The sequence below is a fragment of the Odocoileus virginianus genome, chromosome 6 (genome assembly GCF_023699985.2).
Source record: "Odocoileus virginianus isolate 20LAN1187 ecotype Illinois chromosome 6, Ovbor_1.2, whole genome shotgun sequence".
Classification (NCBI taxonomy): domain Eukaryota; kingdom Metazoa; phylum Chordata; class Mammalia; order Artiodactyla; family Cervidae; genus Odocoileus; species Odocoileus virginianus.
The window spans coordinates 12,515,569-12,534,616 of NC_069679.1; the positions used below are offsets into that span (position 1 = coordinate 12,515,569).

General features: G+C 34.9%; 1 protein-coding gene across 2 annotated transcripts in view; it reads left to right on the forward strand.

The window, feature by feature from the left end:
- The window catches only part of ARIH1 (ariadne RBR E3 ubiquitin protein ligase 1), a 105,954-nt gene that overhangs the window by 53,791 nt on the left and 33,115 nt on the right, over nucleotides 1–19,048 (forward strand). For both annotated transcript variants that reach the window (XM_070468785.1, XM_070468786.1), the window contains one exon: nucleotides 12,591–12,735. In XM_070468785.1, the coding sequence (XP_070324886.1) occupies nucleotides 12,591–12,735 (145 nt within the window). The remainder of the gene's footprint in view (nucleotides 1–12,590; nucleotides 12,736–19,048) is intronic.

Sequence of the window (19,048 nt, forward strand, 5' to 3'; positions counted from 1 at the left end):
TTTGGTCAGGGTAGGGAGGGGCTGGTAGAAAAGGGACCATTTTAACTTTCTGGTCTCTCTTGTCTCTCATAGCAGCTTTCCAGACTTTTGCCATTTTCTTTCTTACCTAGCCTTCTGCTTTTTAACTCTGCAGATTTCTTTCTTTTCTGTTTTACAAATTAAATAGAATTTTCTCTATTCACTCGGCTTCTTCCAGTGATCCTCCAGGTGAACACATCAGAGAATCAAAAGTGCAGCAATAACAAGTCTATCTTTCTTTAAGGCCAACCTTTCCATCTGGGCTTTGATTCTATCATAATTTTTGTGGGATGTTGCTTTCAGTATTTCATTTGTCATCTTGAACTGTCTCCTTTTCTGGTATATCAGTTAGGGTTTTTAGTTGTAAGCAAACTGAGAAGTTAAGTGGAAAAGACAGTACATATTGAGAATCAGCCGTGAAGTCTGAGTTCAGGAAAATGCCAAACTATTAGTGGAAGAGCTGTTGCTGGTGCCTTTGGGCACAGGCATCACAGCTGGTAGCATCAAATATTGACTGTGTGACACCATGACTAGTAATTCTGCTATTGCAGTCTTTGAAAATTGAATATCTCCTTACCTCTAATAGAGTAAATTTCTCGTTGATCCTTCTTCTGTACTATGCTTGACAGAAAAACTGTGAATCACCCTGCATCTCCTAGGCACTTACCTTCCCAGCAGGAGAGACTGAGAAAATGAGTTCTTCTTCCCTTCCTTTTATTTAGTTACCTTCTGTCTTGCCTTTCTGAGTCTTCTCTTTATTTCTTTTTTTTTTTTTTTTGGCAAGTTATTTTTTAAATTAGGTTTTTATTTTGAGATAATTCTAGATTATTATGTATTCTAGATTATTATATATTCTAGATAATTACGTAAGGCATCATACAAAGAGATCTCATATCTCCTTCGCCCATCTTCTCCAGTGGTAACATCTTGCCAAACTACAGCACAATATCAGAACCAATATATTGACATTGATAAGTCAAGATTCAGAACATTTCCATCTCCAGAAGAATCCCTCATGTTGCTCTTTTAGAGCCTCCCCCATTTTCCTCCCATCCCTACCCCTCCTTAACCCAGATAAGTAGTGATCTGTTTTCCATTTCCATAAATTAGTAGTATAAAACTTTTAAAGTGATCTCCAACTTTTTGTGTTGCCTCAACTTTGGAAATGTTTCCTTTATCTGACCATAGGTCTTCTGTGGGTGCCAGTGTAGGCTGTTAGCTGTGCAGTTCTAGGGAGTTCCTTTGTTTGTTTTTTGTACCCATATTTAACTGGAGCACTTGTGTCTGACTCTTCACAACCCATGTACTACAGTCCACCAGGCTCCTCTGTCCATGGGATTTCCCAGGCAAGAATACTGGAGTGGGTTGTCATTTCCTGCTTCAGGGGATTTTCCCAACCCATGGATCGAGCTAGAGTTCCTTGTGTAGAAAATATCTCACTAATCTTTCATTCCTAGCACTTAACACAATTCCTAACATATATAGTGTTTAGTAAATACTTTAAATTCAGCCCCTTCTAGCTTTTGTTTTTCTACAGTAGAACTTTTATTTAATGTATGATATGCGTATAAATCATACTTCAGTTTGTCAGGAGTTTGAGACAGATCCACCTATCACCACCACCCTGTGCCAAATTAAGCTCCTTTACAGTTAGTAGCAAGTAAAAAGTTGGTATCTTATTTTCTGCATCTCAGATTTCTTTTTTTATAGGTATGTTTTGTTAAATTTTAAAACTCATTGTAGTCAGTAATATATAAGGTGAATGTCAGTTAATAAGTTAACTGGCCTGTCTGAAGTGAGGAGCAGTACAGGTGACTGATGACTACTTTTAATGGACAGTTGTGATCAAGAGTCTTAAAAATGGCTATCAATCTTTTCCACCCTATGTTGCAAATAGCTTTTCACTTTTCATTCTGAAGCATTAACACCCATTTAGTAATTAAGTATGGGGGTTAGCCCTTGTATGTTAGTGTGATAGTATATAGCTTTCCTTAACCACGTTAATAATAGTGTATTGTTTCACAGTTAACTGCTAGAATGTGAAAGTGAAGTTGATTTGTCAGATGGCAGACTTTTGTGATAGCATTCATCACTGTTCTACAGTATAGCAGAGATTTTCCTCTTCAAACAACTCAGGTGTTAGTGGGGAGCAGTGTATAGAAAGCAACAAATGTATTATCTTATTATTGCTATTGTGGTTAAGAATTTATTGATGAGATAGCATTTGATTGAACTTAGAAGGTCAGGGGAATGTGAGAACCAGGGTATTACAGGTTCAGAAAATAGTTTCGGTGTGGGAGGTGTTTAAGGAACATGTGTTGAATGATAATTAAGATTTACATGAAGAATAGAGAGGAAATGATTGGATGTGTTTAGTGGAAAGTACATTTTGGAAGCCCTTGAATGCTTAGCAAATAAATTTTGACTTTTCCACTGTTCAGTGGAAAGCCCTTAAATTTTTTATAGAGAAATGTAACATAAGAACATTATTATAGGAAAAAAACAAACAGTATGAGCTGATTGAAGGCAGGAAGACCAATTGGAAGACTATTTCAATAATATAGATAAAAGAAAAATGTTGACTTGACTTAGGTTGGTGACAGTTAATTGAAAGCAGAGTATTGATGGAGGAGATGTGAAGGAGTTTAACAGAAAATAAAGAAGACTGGAAAACTTCTGGGAATCATTCCACCCACTAAATACAATAACAGAGAACATCTGATAATTGGTAAAATAAGAATTAGAGGGTTAAAACCCAAGAGAAGATGGAAATCTAGACAAATGAGCCAAGTACCCCAGTCCGGTGTGCCCTAGAAGCATATGCTAATCCAGAAGAGGTAGCCAAGAGACTGAGCTGTGGTTTTTGTTGGCATTTGGTTAGTGGTAAAAAAGTTGGAGTTCTCATCCCACCAAGAATGAGGATTAGGTAAACTAGCTCTCCTAAAGACTGAAGATAGTATTCAGGTCATCTGAGTGGCCCAGAAAACATCAAGCCTTGAAGTTGAAATAAGATGGTTCCAGACTGTTAATGTACCCAGACTCCTGACAGAACCAAGTATAATTTTTTTCTAGGGAAAAGCAGCAAGGCCTCAAACTACTTCCTCAAATTATTTTTTGTAATTAAAGTATACTAATTTGACATTCCATATATTAGAATTAGTCACACTAAATTAGTAAACTAAAATAGGTATGCTTTCATCAGGGAATTAGACTATATGAGCTGTCATACAGATTTGGAAGAAAAAAAAAGCCTATTAAAATAAGCAAAATTAACTCAGTGAATTAGTTTAACAGCAGATTGGACACAGCTAAACAGGTTTAGTGTACTATTAGATTGGTGCAAAAGTAATTGAAGTTTTGGATCCTGAATTTTATTTTTTTTTATTTTTAAAATTTTTTTGGATCCTGAATTTTAAATCATTATAACTAGGCTCAAACACATGTTCGTATTTATTAATCAAAATAGGAACTGTTAACAATCAACACGTTTTTGCCAATGAGAAATAAGTTTGTTTATTCCTGTAGCATAAAACTCCACGTCTTAGGAGTTGACGAACTCTTGGAAAGTGTTTTCTGCTTCCTGCTGGTTGTGGAAGCGTTTTCCCTGTAAAAACGTGTCGAGGTGCTTGAGGAAGTGGTAGTTGGTTGGTAAAAGGACATGTAAATACGGCTGAGGTGAAACTGTAGCACAGTTCATTCTGTTTTGAAGCCTTGGTTGTACAGCATGCGGTCAGGCATTGCCATGGAGAAGAATTATGCTCCTTCTGTTGACCAATGGTGGCTTCAGGCATTGCAGTTTTAGGTGCATCTCATTGATTTGCTGAGCATACATCTCAGATGTGATGGTTTCACCGGGGTTCAGAAAGCTATAGTGGATCAGACTGGCAGCAGACCATTGAGCAGTGACCATGATCTTTTTCTGGTGCAAGTTTGGCTTTGGGAAGTGCTTTGCAGCTTCTTCACTGTTCAGCCACTGAGCTGGTTGTCACCTGTGGTCATATAAAATCCACTTTTCATCGCACTTCACAATCAGATCAAGAAATGGTTTGTTGTTGTATAGAATAAGAGAAGGCACTGCAAAATGATGACTTACAGTCAGCTTATGAGGCACCCACTTACCATACTTTTTCACCTTTCCAGTTTGCTTCAAATGCCAAATGACCGTAGAATGATTGACAATTAGTTCTTTGGCAACTTATCCCGTAGTTTTAAGAGGATCAGCGTCCATGATGGCTCTCTCGGTTGGTCATTGTCACCTTCCGATGGCCAGCCAATGCACCCCTTGTCTTCAAGGCTTTCGTTTCCTTTGTATAACCACTTGAACCAGCACAGCACTGTACATTCCTTAGCAGTTCCTGGGCCAGATGCGTTGTTGATATTGTGAGTTGTCTCCACTGCTTTATGACCAATTTTGAACTTGAATAAAATCACTCGAATTTTCTTTTTGTCTAACATCATTTCTACAGTGTAAAATACTTATAAACAGCAAGTAATAAGTCATTAGCAAAAAACATAAAGCAAGAACTGTGCATTAAAATGATGTATAACATAACCGCATTTATTTTAGAATGTATTCCAATATCAAATTGCAAATTTCAGCGGTGCAAAACTGCAATTACTTTTGCACCAACCTAATAGGAAATCAAAACACTATTCAGAATTATGCACACACACTGATTGATGGAAAATAAACAAGAGAAGAAACATAAAAGATGCAACAAGAAGGTCTACACTGAGTTTAGAAAAAGAGAAAATGGGGCAGAGGTGATACTTGAAGGTTTAATGACTAATTTTTCTAGATTGGTAAGAGAATTTAACTCTTCCCATGCATAATAATATTCATTGGAAGGACTGATGTTGAAGCTGAAACTCCAATACTTTGGCCACCTGGTGCTAAGAGCTGTCTCATTTGAAAAGACCCTGATGCTGAGAAAGGTTCAAGGCTGGAGGAGAAGGGGACGACAGAGGATGAGATGGTTGGATGGCATCACTGACTCAGTGGACACGAGTTTGAGTAAACTCCGGGAGTTGGTGACAGGGAGGCCTGGTGTGCTGCGATTCATGGGGTTGCAAAGAGTCAGACACAACTGAGTGAGTGAATTGATCTGACTGATGCATAGTAAAATGCTGTTTTATTGATTCTAAGATGTAGTTTTTCACACCTTAGATATCTGTCTGAAATCTAAATGCATCTTTCAGTTGATGGCACCTTACAGTCCAACAATATTGATAATTTGACTTATGTGAAAAATTTCCCATTTCACTTTCTGTTAGATCATCAATTTTGGTGCCAAAGCATTTTATGATATATGGTAAAAAGAAATTACATTTTAAAACATCATAATAAATGTGTAAACATAAACAGACAATCATAAAAGCAGTAAGATACAAGAAAGATTACTTGCAAAAAGTGAAACTATGTGTGTGTGTATATATAGATATATAATGTATGTAGAGAGAAAAATAGATAATTGAAAGTATATATTATATTCTTCCAGAGGATAGCTGACTTCGCAGTACTAAAAGTGGAAGTGATGGTAGGGTGATCCCTCAGTAGATGAAAGAAAATAAGTGCTAATCTAGACTGCTACCTAGAATACTGTAATCATGGAAATGTGTTCAGAAACAGTGCTTTTAAAATTAATATTAAAGTGGCTTTATGTTGTACTTAGCGTTTGTATTTTTTTAAGCCAATATTTCACATTCTATCCATGTTTATTAAAGTTTCAAATATTCATAAGTGCTATTTAAGCAACTATTTGAATGTTAAGGGAAAATAATTGTAGACTGCTGCCTAATTTGTCCTAAAACATATATAAATACATGTAAAGTGCATGTATAAGAATAGTAATGAGCTAAGCATCCATCTTAAGTCTCAAGTTAATGAGCTAGATATGTCAAATAGAAAAAGAAGAATAAATTCAGAGAGAGTATGTACAAGAAGAAATACCAGGGGAGACTTTAAATGGAAATGAAACATACTGTAAAAGGGATCAAGAAGACAAAAGATAAGATTAGTCAAGAAAAGAAAGCACAAATAAACTATCAGTAATGAAAGGAATATCCCTTTGAATCCTAAGATACTTAAAATAAAAAAAAGATACTGTTAATAACTAGGTTGAAATTTTACATGAAGTGGATAAATTCTTAGGAATTTGCAATTTAAAAAAATTTACATAAAGTCCAAGTGCAGATTGGCTACACTGGAAACTTTGACCAACATTTAATGAGACAAATTCTAACCTTATAATACATAACTTTATATTCTTTTAGAAAACAGAAAAAGTTTTCTCCACCTTCTTGAAGCTATCACAACCTTGATACTAAAGCCCAAAGGAAAATTACATGTCAGTTTCTATCATATACATAGATGCCAAGGGAAACAAAAGCCCCAAATATTTGCACATTGAATCTAGCCATACATAAAAAGAGTTAATAATCCAGCATGGCCAAGATTTATCCCAAAATGCTCGGTTGGTTTAACTTGAAACAGTTAAATATGGTCACTTGAACAAATAAATGAGAATAATATTTCAGTAGATGCAGAGGAGTAGTTGCTAAAAATTAGCAATTATTCATAATTTTAAAAAGAAACACCATTAGCAAAGTAGGCACAAAAGGAAACTTTCTTAATCTAAAAATCTATAAAAGCATCTGTAGGAGATATAGTTCATGATGAAATGTTGAAAATATTTCCCTTTTATATGGAGTTCAAGACATGGGTGTCTGTTATCTTTGCTCATATTGAACATTATACTGAAGGAGATCCTAGCCAGTAGTATACCAATAATAATAAAGTATAATGGTTGTAAGGCAGATACTAGACAGTTAATAATCACTGATGTGAATGGTGTATATTGTAAATCCAAAGCAATCTACAGCTAAATTGTTAAATGACTTTAGAATTAAAAAAATTTCTTTTTCAATTAGCAGCAATACAATTGCATATCTTTGACCCAGTAATTCCATTCCCAAGGTATATAGAGAAAAATAAGCATGTCTAAATTGAAAGTTATATGTAAGTGTGTTCATAGCATTGTTACCCATACCAGCCACAAGCTGTGACAACTCAGGTGTCTATAAGTAGGTAACTGTGGTATGTTTATATAATTCAGGAATGAAAAGCAAAGTAGCACAACAACTGACTACATAGATGAATCTTAAAAACATTATATTTGGTGAAAGGAAAACAAACTCAACAGAATACCTAGCCTTAATATGGTTCTGTTTATATGAAATTCAAAACCAGGCAAAAACAAGTTACATTGTTTGAGGGTGGATATTTAGGTAGTAAAATGGGGTAGTGATTACCTCTGGCAGGGAGTCAGCTTGTTACTGAAAAAGAGGTGTTTGGAGGGTTTCTAAAGTACTAGCAGTGTTCTAGCTCCTGACCTGGCTTGTATGATCCCCCCGCCTCTGATTGCCTTATTCCCTGAATTCTTATCACATTTAACATGATAAGTGGCTTTTAAGAAAAACTCATAATGACAAAAAATTTATTGACATGGCAAACAATGATGCCAGTCATTTGGAATTCAAGAAGACGTATTAGTCAGCTATATATATACTTCTATTAACCAGACTTAGTTTTTAAGCTGTTATTGTTGAAATAACAGCCTTGAAATTTAATTCATATTACTTGATGTATTTCTCATATTCAAGGAAAATGAAAAATTTAGATCTAAATATTCTGGAGAGTTGGCTGATTAAGTGCCAGTTTGCTTAACTATATTTCTGAAAACATACTGAATGACTTCCCTGGTGGTCCAGTGGCTAAGAATCCACACTTCAGTGCAGAGGGCACAGGTTTGATGCCTGGTTGGGGCACTCTGATCCCACACACCGCACACATACTGAATGAACAGAAAGAACTGTAGGGTGAGGGTATATAATCCCTACTGAAGATCCTCTCATGTTCCTCTTCTAACTTTTTTTGCTGCACTGCACAGCTTGCAGAATCCTAGTTTCCCAACCAGGGATCTAATGATCTTCCAGCATTGAGAGCATGACGTCCTAACCCCTAGACCATCAGGGAATCCCCAGGTCTTCTAACAATCTTAATGTGGAAAAATCTAGGCTTTGTGAGAGATGGAGTGGGGATACTGAAATCATTATGCCCTTGCCCCACCAAAGAAAGTCCCAACTGAAGGAAAAGAGCAACACTGCCATTCTGTTCTTCTTTTCATCAGTATGATTTTCTCAAAAGGATAGTCAGATTTTGTAGGAAAGGAAGATAGTATTGTTCTACGTAATCTTTGCAGTTGTGTACTGGAGTCAGTGAAGCAGAGAGGAACGTGTGTGTTAACTCATTGAGCAAGGTACTTGAACTAAATTGCCTTACATTGAATTAGTCTCTCTTCATCTTGGTCTGTTTTGACCAGCAAGGATGTACGTAAAAGCCAGCAAACTGAAGGAACTTTCAAATATGTAGTGACCCAGGTATACAAAGTCTGAGAAGTTAAGAATCCAGTATATTCTTGAGCATAGTAGTCCTTATAAAACTGTCATAATTAGCAGGTTGAAAAAAAGCTTCTTTGTTCTTTTAAGAAGATTAAAGTAAGCAATAGACTTTGAGATAAGGGATCAAAGATAAACTGCTGAAATAACAACAAGATGAAGAGGAAGCTGACAGAACTAAGGGGGAAAAAAAAGGGACAAGCAGTAATCTTGGAGAAGTTAACTCATTATTGACCAGAGACATATTAATATGTCTTTTGTTACCTGAACATTACTGACGGGAGACCTTTCAAGTATTCACTTGCATAACAACTTGCGGGCCACAGGTGTTTCTGCAAAAATCCCCTGGTCAATAATGTATTGAGAGCATGTTGGCAATAGCCAGAAATAGAGCAGGTACTATGGAAAATGGAGACATGTAAGAGAAGAGAAGGACAAAGAAGGAATTAGTAGATGGTAGGTAAGGAGGACAAATGAACAAAGATTGGGTCAGTCCAGCAGGTCTTAATAGCTTAAAGCTCTTGATATAATTACTACCTAAATGGGCATTTCGGAAGAGAAAGTTAAATGCTAAGATCAACCCTATAGAAGTAAACTTCAAGAATGAAGAAACGTTGAATATATGTCAGTTGAAAAATGATTTGAATTATAAAATGAGAATTATTTTTACTGAAGACTTCAGTAACAACAGGTACCAGAAGAAATGGAGGTTGTCATGGGTAGGATTTTGGCTAAAATGAGCATTTGAATGCAATTAAACATTTTAGGGACTTCCCTGGTGGTCCAGTGGTTAAGAATCCACCTTGCGGTGCAGGGAACATGGATTTGACCCCAGGTCACATGCCACAGAGAACTAAGCCCTTGTGCTGCAACTACTGACCTCTTGCACCACAGTGAAAGATCCTGCACAATACAACAGAAGATCCATGTGCCAAAGCTAAGGCCTGAGGCAGGCCAATAAATTCTTTAAAACCCAACATTTTAATTATGTCTAAGTAATTAGGGCTGTCAGGCTTAGAAATAGAAAGCAGTTTTTACTGTTCTTGAAAGAAAAACTATATAATGTAAAAACAATGTAATTAGTGAAAAAATTATGTAAAATGGTAATCAACTGGGAAGAGTTCTGGGAAGTTCCAACCTAAACTATAGAGTGTAGGGTATTATATAAGGACAATCAATATATTATTTACAGTTGGCAAAATTGGTTTAAATACCCATTTTAAGGTATGTCTATAAAAATAAATTAACTTCAGTGTCTTTCCAAAGAACCATAGCAAAGTCTTTGGTGGACAGAGCATGTGATGAATAAAACTAAAAATTTTAAATGTTACATTTCTGTAAAATGGAACTTAATTAAATGAACAAAATTTCTTGGCCTGCCTGCTATGACCAGCAATATGAATTGATTTTTCAGTTCTCCATTATGTTTACCTGGGCTGTATTTGAAAGTTATTTGCCTTCTAGAATGGACCAAAAACTATAAACTATAATATAATATAAATAAACTATAACATAAATATAAATATAAACATAACAGACAACTTAAATATAAATATATAATATAAATATAAATATAAACTATAATATATTGCCATCATTAAGAAATGGTCCTAAAGAAATTCAGATTTATTATTAATTATCATTAAGAAGTTATTCTTTATTCTCTAAAAAGAAATTGAGCTTACAGATACTAGGGCTACTACAGTAATAAAATAGTCCTCATGGGGTTTACATTCTAGTAGGGAAAACATAAAATAGTGATTACAGAAATGGCAATCCACTCCAGTATTCTTGCCTGGAGAATTCCATGGACAGAGGAGCCTGGTGAGCTATAGCTCACAGGGTCACAAAGAGTTGGACACATCTGAGCTACTTTCACTTTATCTTTCGCAGGAAAAGCATAAATAGTGATTACAGGGTTAGTAATGTGATTTGTTACACAGGAGTACAAATACTGTGAGGATGTAATACAAGGGAGCCTTACCTAATTGGAAGAGGAGGAACTGTCAAAGAAGATTTAAGGAGGTAAGGTTTAAATTGATGCCTTTAAGGTAGAAGGAAGTGTTTCAGTAGTTGAAACACCCTTCAGTAGTGACTAGCACTTGGCTTAAAATTAAATGGAGCCCCTGCTTTCTTCTTACTGCACAAAAATAATTTCCACGTAAATCAACAGTTTTAATGGAAACAGTTTAAAGAAAGGGCCAAATCATGAGTGAATTTCTAAAGTCTTTGCATATAGAGATAATTTTTAAAAGTTTATGAAATCCATAAATCACAACAGTGTTGCATGGTAAATTTGCCTACATAAAAATTAAAAGTGGTAGTTAAACACCGTTAAACAATTTTCAAAGGCAAGTTAGAAACTGGGAAGAAAGCAGTCCATAAAACAAAGGATTACTCTTCATTTACATGCTGAACTCATAAACTGAATAGCAGTATCTTCACAGAAAAATATATTCAGCTTCCCTGATAAAAAAGTACAAGTCTAGATATATTTCCCCCATCAGATGGAGCAGGATTTTAATTTAGGATTGTCTGTATGTGGAACATCTCTAAATATCTTTTAGTATAAGTTTGGTAAAGTATATTATAGTATATACCTACAGAGAAATATTATGCAACAGTGAAAAATAATGTAGCTCCATGCTCATGGACAAAGGTGTTGTTACATATTATTTAGTGAAGAAAGCAGGTGATAAGCCTGGGATGTGAGATTATATCAAATGTGCACATGTCTATTTGTGTTTGCATAGAATGCTGTCTAGACTGTTCACCAAAGTATTAGTTGTTCATTTTCAAGTTTTGGATGACTGGAGTTTATGTTTTCTTGTGACCACAATTTTTTCTTTTTTAAATAAAAGGGTTAATTGGTATACCTATTCATATTTAGTGTTTTCTTCATATGTTTCAACTTTTCAGATAAAACTTATATCTTAGGTGTTTTTCAAAGATAGCTTTTGTAGAAAAGCATTTGATTTATCTGCTCTGTATATTTTGATTAGCTGCATCATCAGAGACAACTTCATATGCGTTCCACTTTTATATTAATAATATGTTGACATTTTGATTGATAACACGACCATTTCATTGAAACATAATTGTAGCCAAAGCATTTATAAAAGGATATTTATTTGTGTTTAGAGAGTGATGGTGGTTCTCATGAGTGATGTTCTGGAGATGCAGTTAATGCTTTGACACAGTGCCTGAACAAGACTTTCATGAAAACTATTGGGAAACTCTTTTGAGTATCTATTAATCAGATTCCATGTTAACATTTTTGCTGATTAAATTGAAAGTTTTTTCTTTAATCTCTTGCTTTTCTGTTTAGAATATTAAGATATTTCAGGAGACCAAAGACCATGTCTTAACTGGGTTAATGGGAAACATTGTGCTAAGTATTTACCCCTATCTTCTGTCAAGATGTTTACAGTTTAGTTGAAACTCTCTAGCCTAGTACTTGCAATACTATGCTTTTGATAGCTTAGTGAACTACTGTATATATAGATAAATACTTTATATGAAAAAATCAATATATAGATTATTTGATATAAAAACTTTTAAATTTATACTTTTTTGTTTCCTCCTCCTTCCCCTGCCCTAATAAATTAAAAATAATTTTCAAAGAATATTTAGAAAGCAAGTCTTTTGGAAAGAGACACATGTAATAGTTTCATTTTTAAATGATGTGTGGGATAAAGTATGCTTTGTGGGTAGTTTACTTGCTAGTATATTTAAACTGGTAGAACTAAAATTATTAATAAAATTAATTCATAGCCTAGCCTATTAAAACACACTCTTCATAAGGTACCATTAGAGATAATACAACTTTTATTCTTAGATTTTAGTTGTTGTGCTGTTAATATACTAATATCTTAACTTCTCAGGATAAAAACAAAGTAAAAAATGTTGAAATAGCAAAAATTCTATCTGCTTTCCTATACATATACTTCTGTTTGCTACAGTTTGTAGCCATACAACATATTTTCTCTGAGCAAGAAAGAATATGGTCTTGGTTTAATTCACTTCATTGCTTTTCCCTATAGAAAATCAGGTTTTTGAGAGCTCTAACAATGTGCTGTTACAGGGCTCTCATCCTTTCTGTTTAAATAATGCAGGTACTTTGATGGAAACCTGGAAAAGCTCTTTGCTGAGTGTCATGTAATTAATCCAAGTAAAAAGTCTCGAACACGCCAGATGAATACAAGGTCATCAGCACAGGATATGCCTTGTCAGATCTGCTACTTGAACTACCCTAACTCGGTGAGTATCTGGTAGTTTAAGGCCAGCACTGCTGACTCTACTTCGGAGCGTAAATTGACTTTTCATTATTTCAACAAAGGCAGTTCTGGGAGTCTGGGATTGTAGCAAAGCAGTAACCTGTCCATATATTAAGAATAAAGAAGAGTGAGAGTTTGTCTCTCAGCCCCTCCCCATCCTCATTTGCTTTTTAAAGCTGCAACTTGTCCAAGTTGTCATTACACACCTAAATCTTTTTATTTTACCTCTATGGGAGAATTGTGTAATAGGTAGGCAGCAAATAGAATTATTTTTATCCAAATTAAAACAGATTTAAAACTAAGTTTTTAGAATATCCAACACACTTACAAAATGTCTTTAATGCTATTTCACTAGGGAGCTTTCAGGACTTTTCTTAACAAAAGATTTTCACACATTCAGATCCATTCCAACAGCGATTCTTTAGTACATGTATCCTTCTTAAAACCTATTGTATTTAGATGATTTACTTTGACTTATCTAGTGAAGAAATGTTATGCTTAAATAAACACAGTCTTCCTATGAAAGCACTTTATTAGTAACCATAGAAAAATTACATTTGTGGCCAAAAAAATGTATTTAGTTACTCAGAATTCACCTCGTAAGATGTTTAAAATATCTAAGGCTAATTTAATTCTACAACAATTATAACCATCTTGTTCATATTCTCTACTATAATAGTTCAGCAGCTTTTTCTAGTAATTAGTATATACCTGGTCTTTGTCTCCAGTATTACATATTTTAACGTATTGAAGGTTTTTTGTTATTAATCTTAGAATTTGACATGTGTACCTTTAAACATTCTCATTTGAAGGAAGTTAATTTGTTCGCACATACAAGTGCTTAGAAGAGTTTTAAAAGAAAGTTAATTATATAGTTTTAGAGAAGTGGAAAATCAGAGTTAAAATAATTTAGTAGGAGCATTTCTTTGGTGGTCCAGTGCTTAATACTCCTCATTCCCAGTGCAGGGGGCACAGGTTTGATCCCTGGTCAGGGAACTAAGTTTCCATATGCCACATGGTATGGCCTAAAAAATAAATCAATTGATTTAAATTTAAAATTTTCAGTCAAAAAAATTTAGTAGGTAAAATACTAAATTGAATTTCCAGATTTTCAAGTCATTCTTAATTTATTTTCAAATTAAAAAGAATTTTTTTGGCCTTGCCATGTGATGTGCAGGATCTTAGTTTCCTGACCGGGGGTCAAATCCTTGTCCCCTACAGTGGAAACATGGAATTTTAACCTCTGGAGTGCCAGGGGAAGTACCCCATATTCTCAGTCACAGCTGTAACACTAGCTTTTTGGCTTTGGGTAATAAATGATTTAATCTGGCTGAGTCTCAGGTTTTTTTAACCTTTCAAATAAATTGAATAAGATTGTTACAAATCGCTTGTCAGCCTGAAACTATATTCATTTCTCTACTTAAATCAACAATCCTAACTTAAGTATTTAAAAAGAACAGTCAGCACTGCTATTAAAAATACATTAGTTTTGTGTTTTGACCATTTTATTATGTTTTAACGGATTCTCTTTACCAGTTGACATTTATATAGTGTATGTAGTTTATAAATGGTTCTATGAGGTAATACTAAGACTCAAAAAGTTTGTTCTGGATTATATAAGGTTTCCTTACTCCTTGGCATTTCCCTTCCTGCACTCTTAACAGCCAGATCCTCTTTAGTATAAACCTTAAATGTAAGTACTGAAGCTAGCTGCTCACAAATATCTGCTATAAATTTCTCAGTGCCCTTGGTATTGTCTGACAGTCTGAACAAGTTAGAATTGAAAATCAAGTAGATATTTGCAGTGTAGATTGTGCTATACTTATAACTGATAGTGGAGGAAACAGTCTTCATTTATTCAGCAGACTCGACACAGTGCTAGCTTCAGAGAAAGTAGTTGAAAGGTGAGTTTGGAATTAGCAATAAGAAGTTGACTGATGATCCTGAAAAGTAATTTTAAGTATTATGGTAAGATGGGAAACCCAAACTACAAGAGCTGAAGTCATTGACTTGAAGGTGGGAAAGGAAGTTGAGGCAATCAACATAAATTAGTCTTTCAAAGGAAGTTTTGCTTTGTAAGTGACAGAACAAGAAAGTAAACAGCAGCATTGGTTGGAAGGTAAGTTAAAAGTGTTATGGAAACTGTGCCAGGTGTTAGGGAAAAGTAATCTTGGTAAAACTAGGACTTCTTTTCTCACAGTTTTTGGGCTAATAAAGGATAGTTTTAACCTTTTCAGTTTTTCTAGTGAATGCCACCTGAGATTTTTCATTTAGGCTTTATTAATTGTATGAATGGTTTCTTTACTTACATTATTTACCTGACTCCCAAGTATCAATTTCCACTACTCTTCAAACACTGATAACTTGCCTTTTATTATTGTTTATCTTCAATATGTTTATCCTTCTAGAAAGCAACTTTGCTTTATATAGTGCCACATGAAAACAGGTTTTTAAGTAAATGCTTCTGACACCTTGGTTTATATAATTGATATTTTGGAGCTATTTTGGGTGGTCTCTTCCTTAAAAACAATTTCCTGAGATTTTGGAACACTCTTTTAAGTTCAGAGATTCCTTCTCTGTCCCCCTACCCCCTTGGGTTGTGTCCAGTTCAGGAATTTCTTAGCCTTGGCAACAGTTACTTTATATAATAATATTATTTTCAATTAAAGCATAAGATTTAGCTCTACTAGGAAATATAGCTTGAGCTATCATTTTTATGAAGTAAATCATTTTATACTTTCTAAGAATAAGGTATATTAAATAGATAAAAGCAAAATGAAAGATCGTGAGAGTTGCCACCCTCTTTTTGCTTTACCTTTGGACATGTATGTGTGATTTATTTTTCTAATTTATGTTGTTTAGTCTTGTTACCTGTTTAATTAAAAAAGTTATTGGAAAGGGAAAAAAACCTTTGTTTTTGTCTTTTTATCTTATCTTAGAAGAGCCCCGGCGTAAAAGTCCCCAAAAGCAGAGGTGTTACCTATAGAGATCACTGAGTAACCATGTGGCCTTTAATCTGTCAGTCTTTGAAAAAAGAGTCAAGCACGTGAGGATGTGTTTGTGGTTTTAGGTTATGAATAAGACATTTTAGAATTGCTGATACGACTTTATTATATTTGTTCTTTATAGAATGCACCCTCATTATAATATCAAAAATCGAATACTCTCCTTTAGTAAACTGGCAGTGGGTTAATGCCAGAACTCCTTCACTGTTGTGAGTAGTAATAAGAATCGATTCTTTTTATTTCTCAGATCTTTTGTTTTTGGATGAGAATATTGATTTCCAAAATATTTATCTTCACTTATTTTTGACTTGGGTAGAATCATTGTCACTCTCTGAATAGTAACATTTTAACCTTGATATTTTCCATGTTATTTGGTCTGTAAAACCAGTATCAGGACTCTGAACTATTTTCTTCCCCAGCTACTTTCCAAGTATATTTTATATAGTTGGTATGCTATAATATTGTATCTTATTTGCATTTATATCTCAAAAGCAATATCAGGAATTTTGTAAGCATATCTCAAGTAACAGCTAATTAGAAAATGTTATAGAATTTAAAATGCCACTTTAATAAGAGCCGCAGAATGAATAAAGGAGCTGAGAATAAACTTGGCAAGAAATATGAAAGACCTATATGAAAGAAAGGGGAGATGAATGACAAATATTTGGAAAGATAGAATATTAGTGAAATAAAGCAAAGAGTAGATTGATGAGGGTAGAGAGGAAGCTAGCTAGTCTTACCAAATTCAAGAACAGGCAGTGCAGTGAAGCAGAATAGAGTCGAGTATTGTTTAGTTGCTCAGTCATGTCCGACTCTTTGCCACCCCATGGCCTGTAGCCTGCCAGGCTCCTCTCTCCATGGGATTTCCCAGGCAAGAGCTGGAGTGGGTTACCATGTCCTTCTCCAGGGAATCTTCCTGACTAAGGTATCAAACTTGGATCTCTTGAACTGGCAGGCAGATTCCTTATCACTGAGCCACCAGAGAAGCCAGAGTCAAGTGTATTTGTGGAGAATTTAATATACAACAGAGATGGCATTCCTTTAAGGAGGGTTATTTGATAAATGGTGTTGGAACAACTCGACAGACATCTGGAAACTTAGATTTCTACCTTACTCCTTATATCAAAATTAATTTAGGACTCTTCTGGTGGTCCAGTAGTTAAGAATCTGCCTGCCAGTTCAGGGGACACAGATTTGATCCCTGGTCTGGAAGATTCCACATGCCACGGGGCAACTAAGCCTATGAGCCGTAACTGCTGGAGCTCTTGCACCTTAGAGCCTGTGATCAACGATGAGAGAAGCCACCACATTGAAAAGTCCATGTGCTGCAACTAGAGATGCCTGTGCTCAGCGCCAGAGACCCAGTGCAGCCCCCAGCCCCCCCAAAAAGCACAACTTTTTATTTTTTTTCCAGGTTTAAAAATTTATTTGCACATATTGAAACAAAATAATCTTTTTTAACTAGTTTTTCCTTTGTATGTCTTTTTAAAAAATTTTTTTTTTATTGAAGGATGATTGCTTTACAGAATTTTGTTGTTTTCTGTCAAACCTCAACATGAATCAGCCACAGATATACATATATCCCCTTCCGTTTGAATCTCCCTCCCGTCTCCTGCCCCATCCCACCCCTCTAGATTGATACAGAGCCCCTGTTGGAGTTTCCTGAGCCATACAACAGATTCCTGTTAGCTGTCAATTTTACATACGGTAATGTAAGTTTCCATGTTACTCTTCCCATCCATCTCTCCCTCTCCTCCCTTCTCCCCATGTCCATAAGTCTATCACAACTTTTTTTAACTTAAGAAGAAACTAATTTAGAGGCCATGGGTTCTAAAGCTGATATATTTTGCTATATATGAACAAAGAGCTTCTGCACAGCAACAAAATGTATTGAAACTGGGAGAAAATATTTTCCACACTTAAAAACAGTCAATTTTCTAAATAAGTAAAAAAAAAAAAAAAAAAAAAACAGTAAAATATTTAGAAAAAATGTCTAGAGGAAAATTTGGCAAAATAGGTGAAGAAAATACACAGAAAAAGAAATACACAGCCTTAAATCTTATTTCAAATTTTTAAGCTTCACTCAAAAGAAGAAATTAAAATCAAAACTATTGGTAGTTAGTTCATTTTCACCTGTTACTGGCAAAGATCAAGGAGTTTAAGTGTTCTGGCATGTCAGAAAGATAAAGACCATTACAGTATACTAACACATATATATGGACTTTAGAAAGATGGTAACGATAACCCTATATGCAAAACAGAAAAAGAGTCTCAGGTGTATAGATCAGACTTGTGGACTCTGGGAGAAGGCGAGGGTGGGATGTTTCAAGAGAACAGCATTGAAACATGTATATTATCTAGGGTGAAACAGATCACCAGCCCAGGTTGGGTACATGAGACAAGTGCTCGGGCCTGGTGCACTGGGAAGACCCAGAGGGATCGGGTGGAGAGGGAGGTGGGAGGGGGGACTAGGATGGGGAATACATGTAAATCCATGGCTAATTCATTTCAATGTATGACAAAAACTACTGTAATGATGTAAAGTAATTAGCCTCTAACTAATAAAAATAAATGGAAAAAAAAAAGTGTTCTGGCATGGGTGTGAGAAGGCTTTCTTTAGTAGTGTAAATTGCAACAACCTCTTTGAACAAGCTCTTTGTAATAATCAAAATGTACAGTTAGAATTTCACTTGTACAGATTTTTCCTGATATACATTCATTTGATCACAAAGATAATAATAATAATAAAGAAAACCAAGATAGAGAAGAGAGTTTGTGGTAAGTGGTACTTCTACCATATATTGGAAATAGTGATCACTTCTGGGTAGAGAAGTAGAGGACAAGTTAGAAACAGATGGAGATAAGGGAGACTTTTTTTTAACATAAACTCATATTGTCAAATAATTGTCTTTATAGCCTGCATTATATTAATTTAAAAAGAATTAGGTAGTAAATATTGTAAAATATTTTAAAGTAAAATATGATAACCATATTTGTCTTTTGAAAATGTAGTCCTCTACACTCTTAATACTGCTTAAAGTACCTGCTTTTAATATCCCATTATAGAATATAATAAGGTTCATTTAACCCAACATCAAATTGAAAGGATTTCAAATCATATAAGTAGTATAAGATTAGGCCAAGGCGAGGGTGGGATGTTTCAAGAGAACAGCATTGAAACATGTATATTATCTAGGGTGAAACAGATAACCAGCCCAGGTTGGGTACATGAGACAAGTGCTCGGGCCTGGTGCACTGGGAAGACCCAGAGGGATCGGGTGGAGAGGGAGG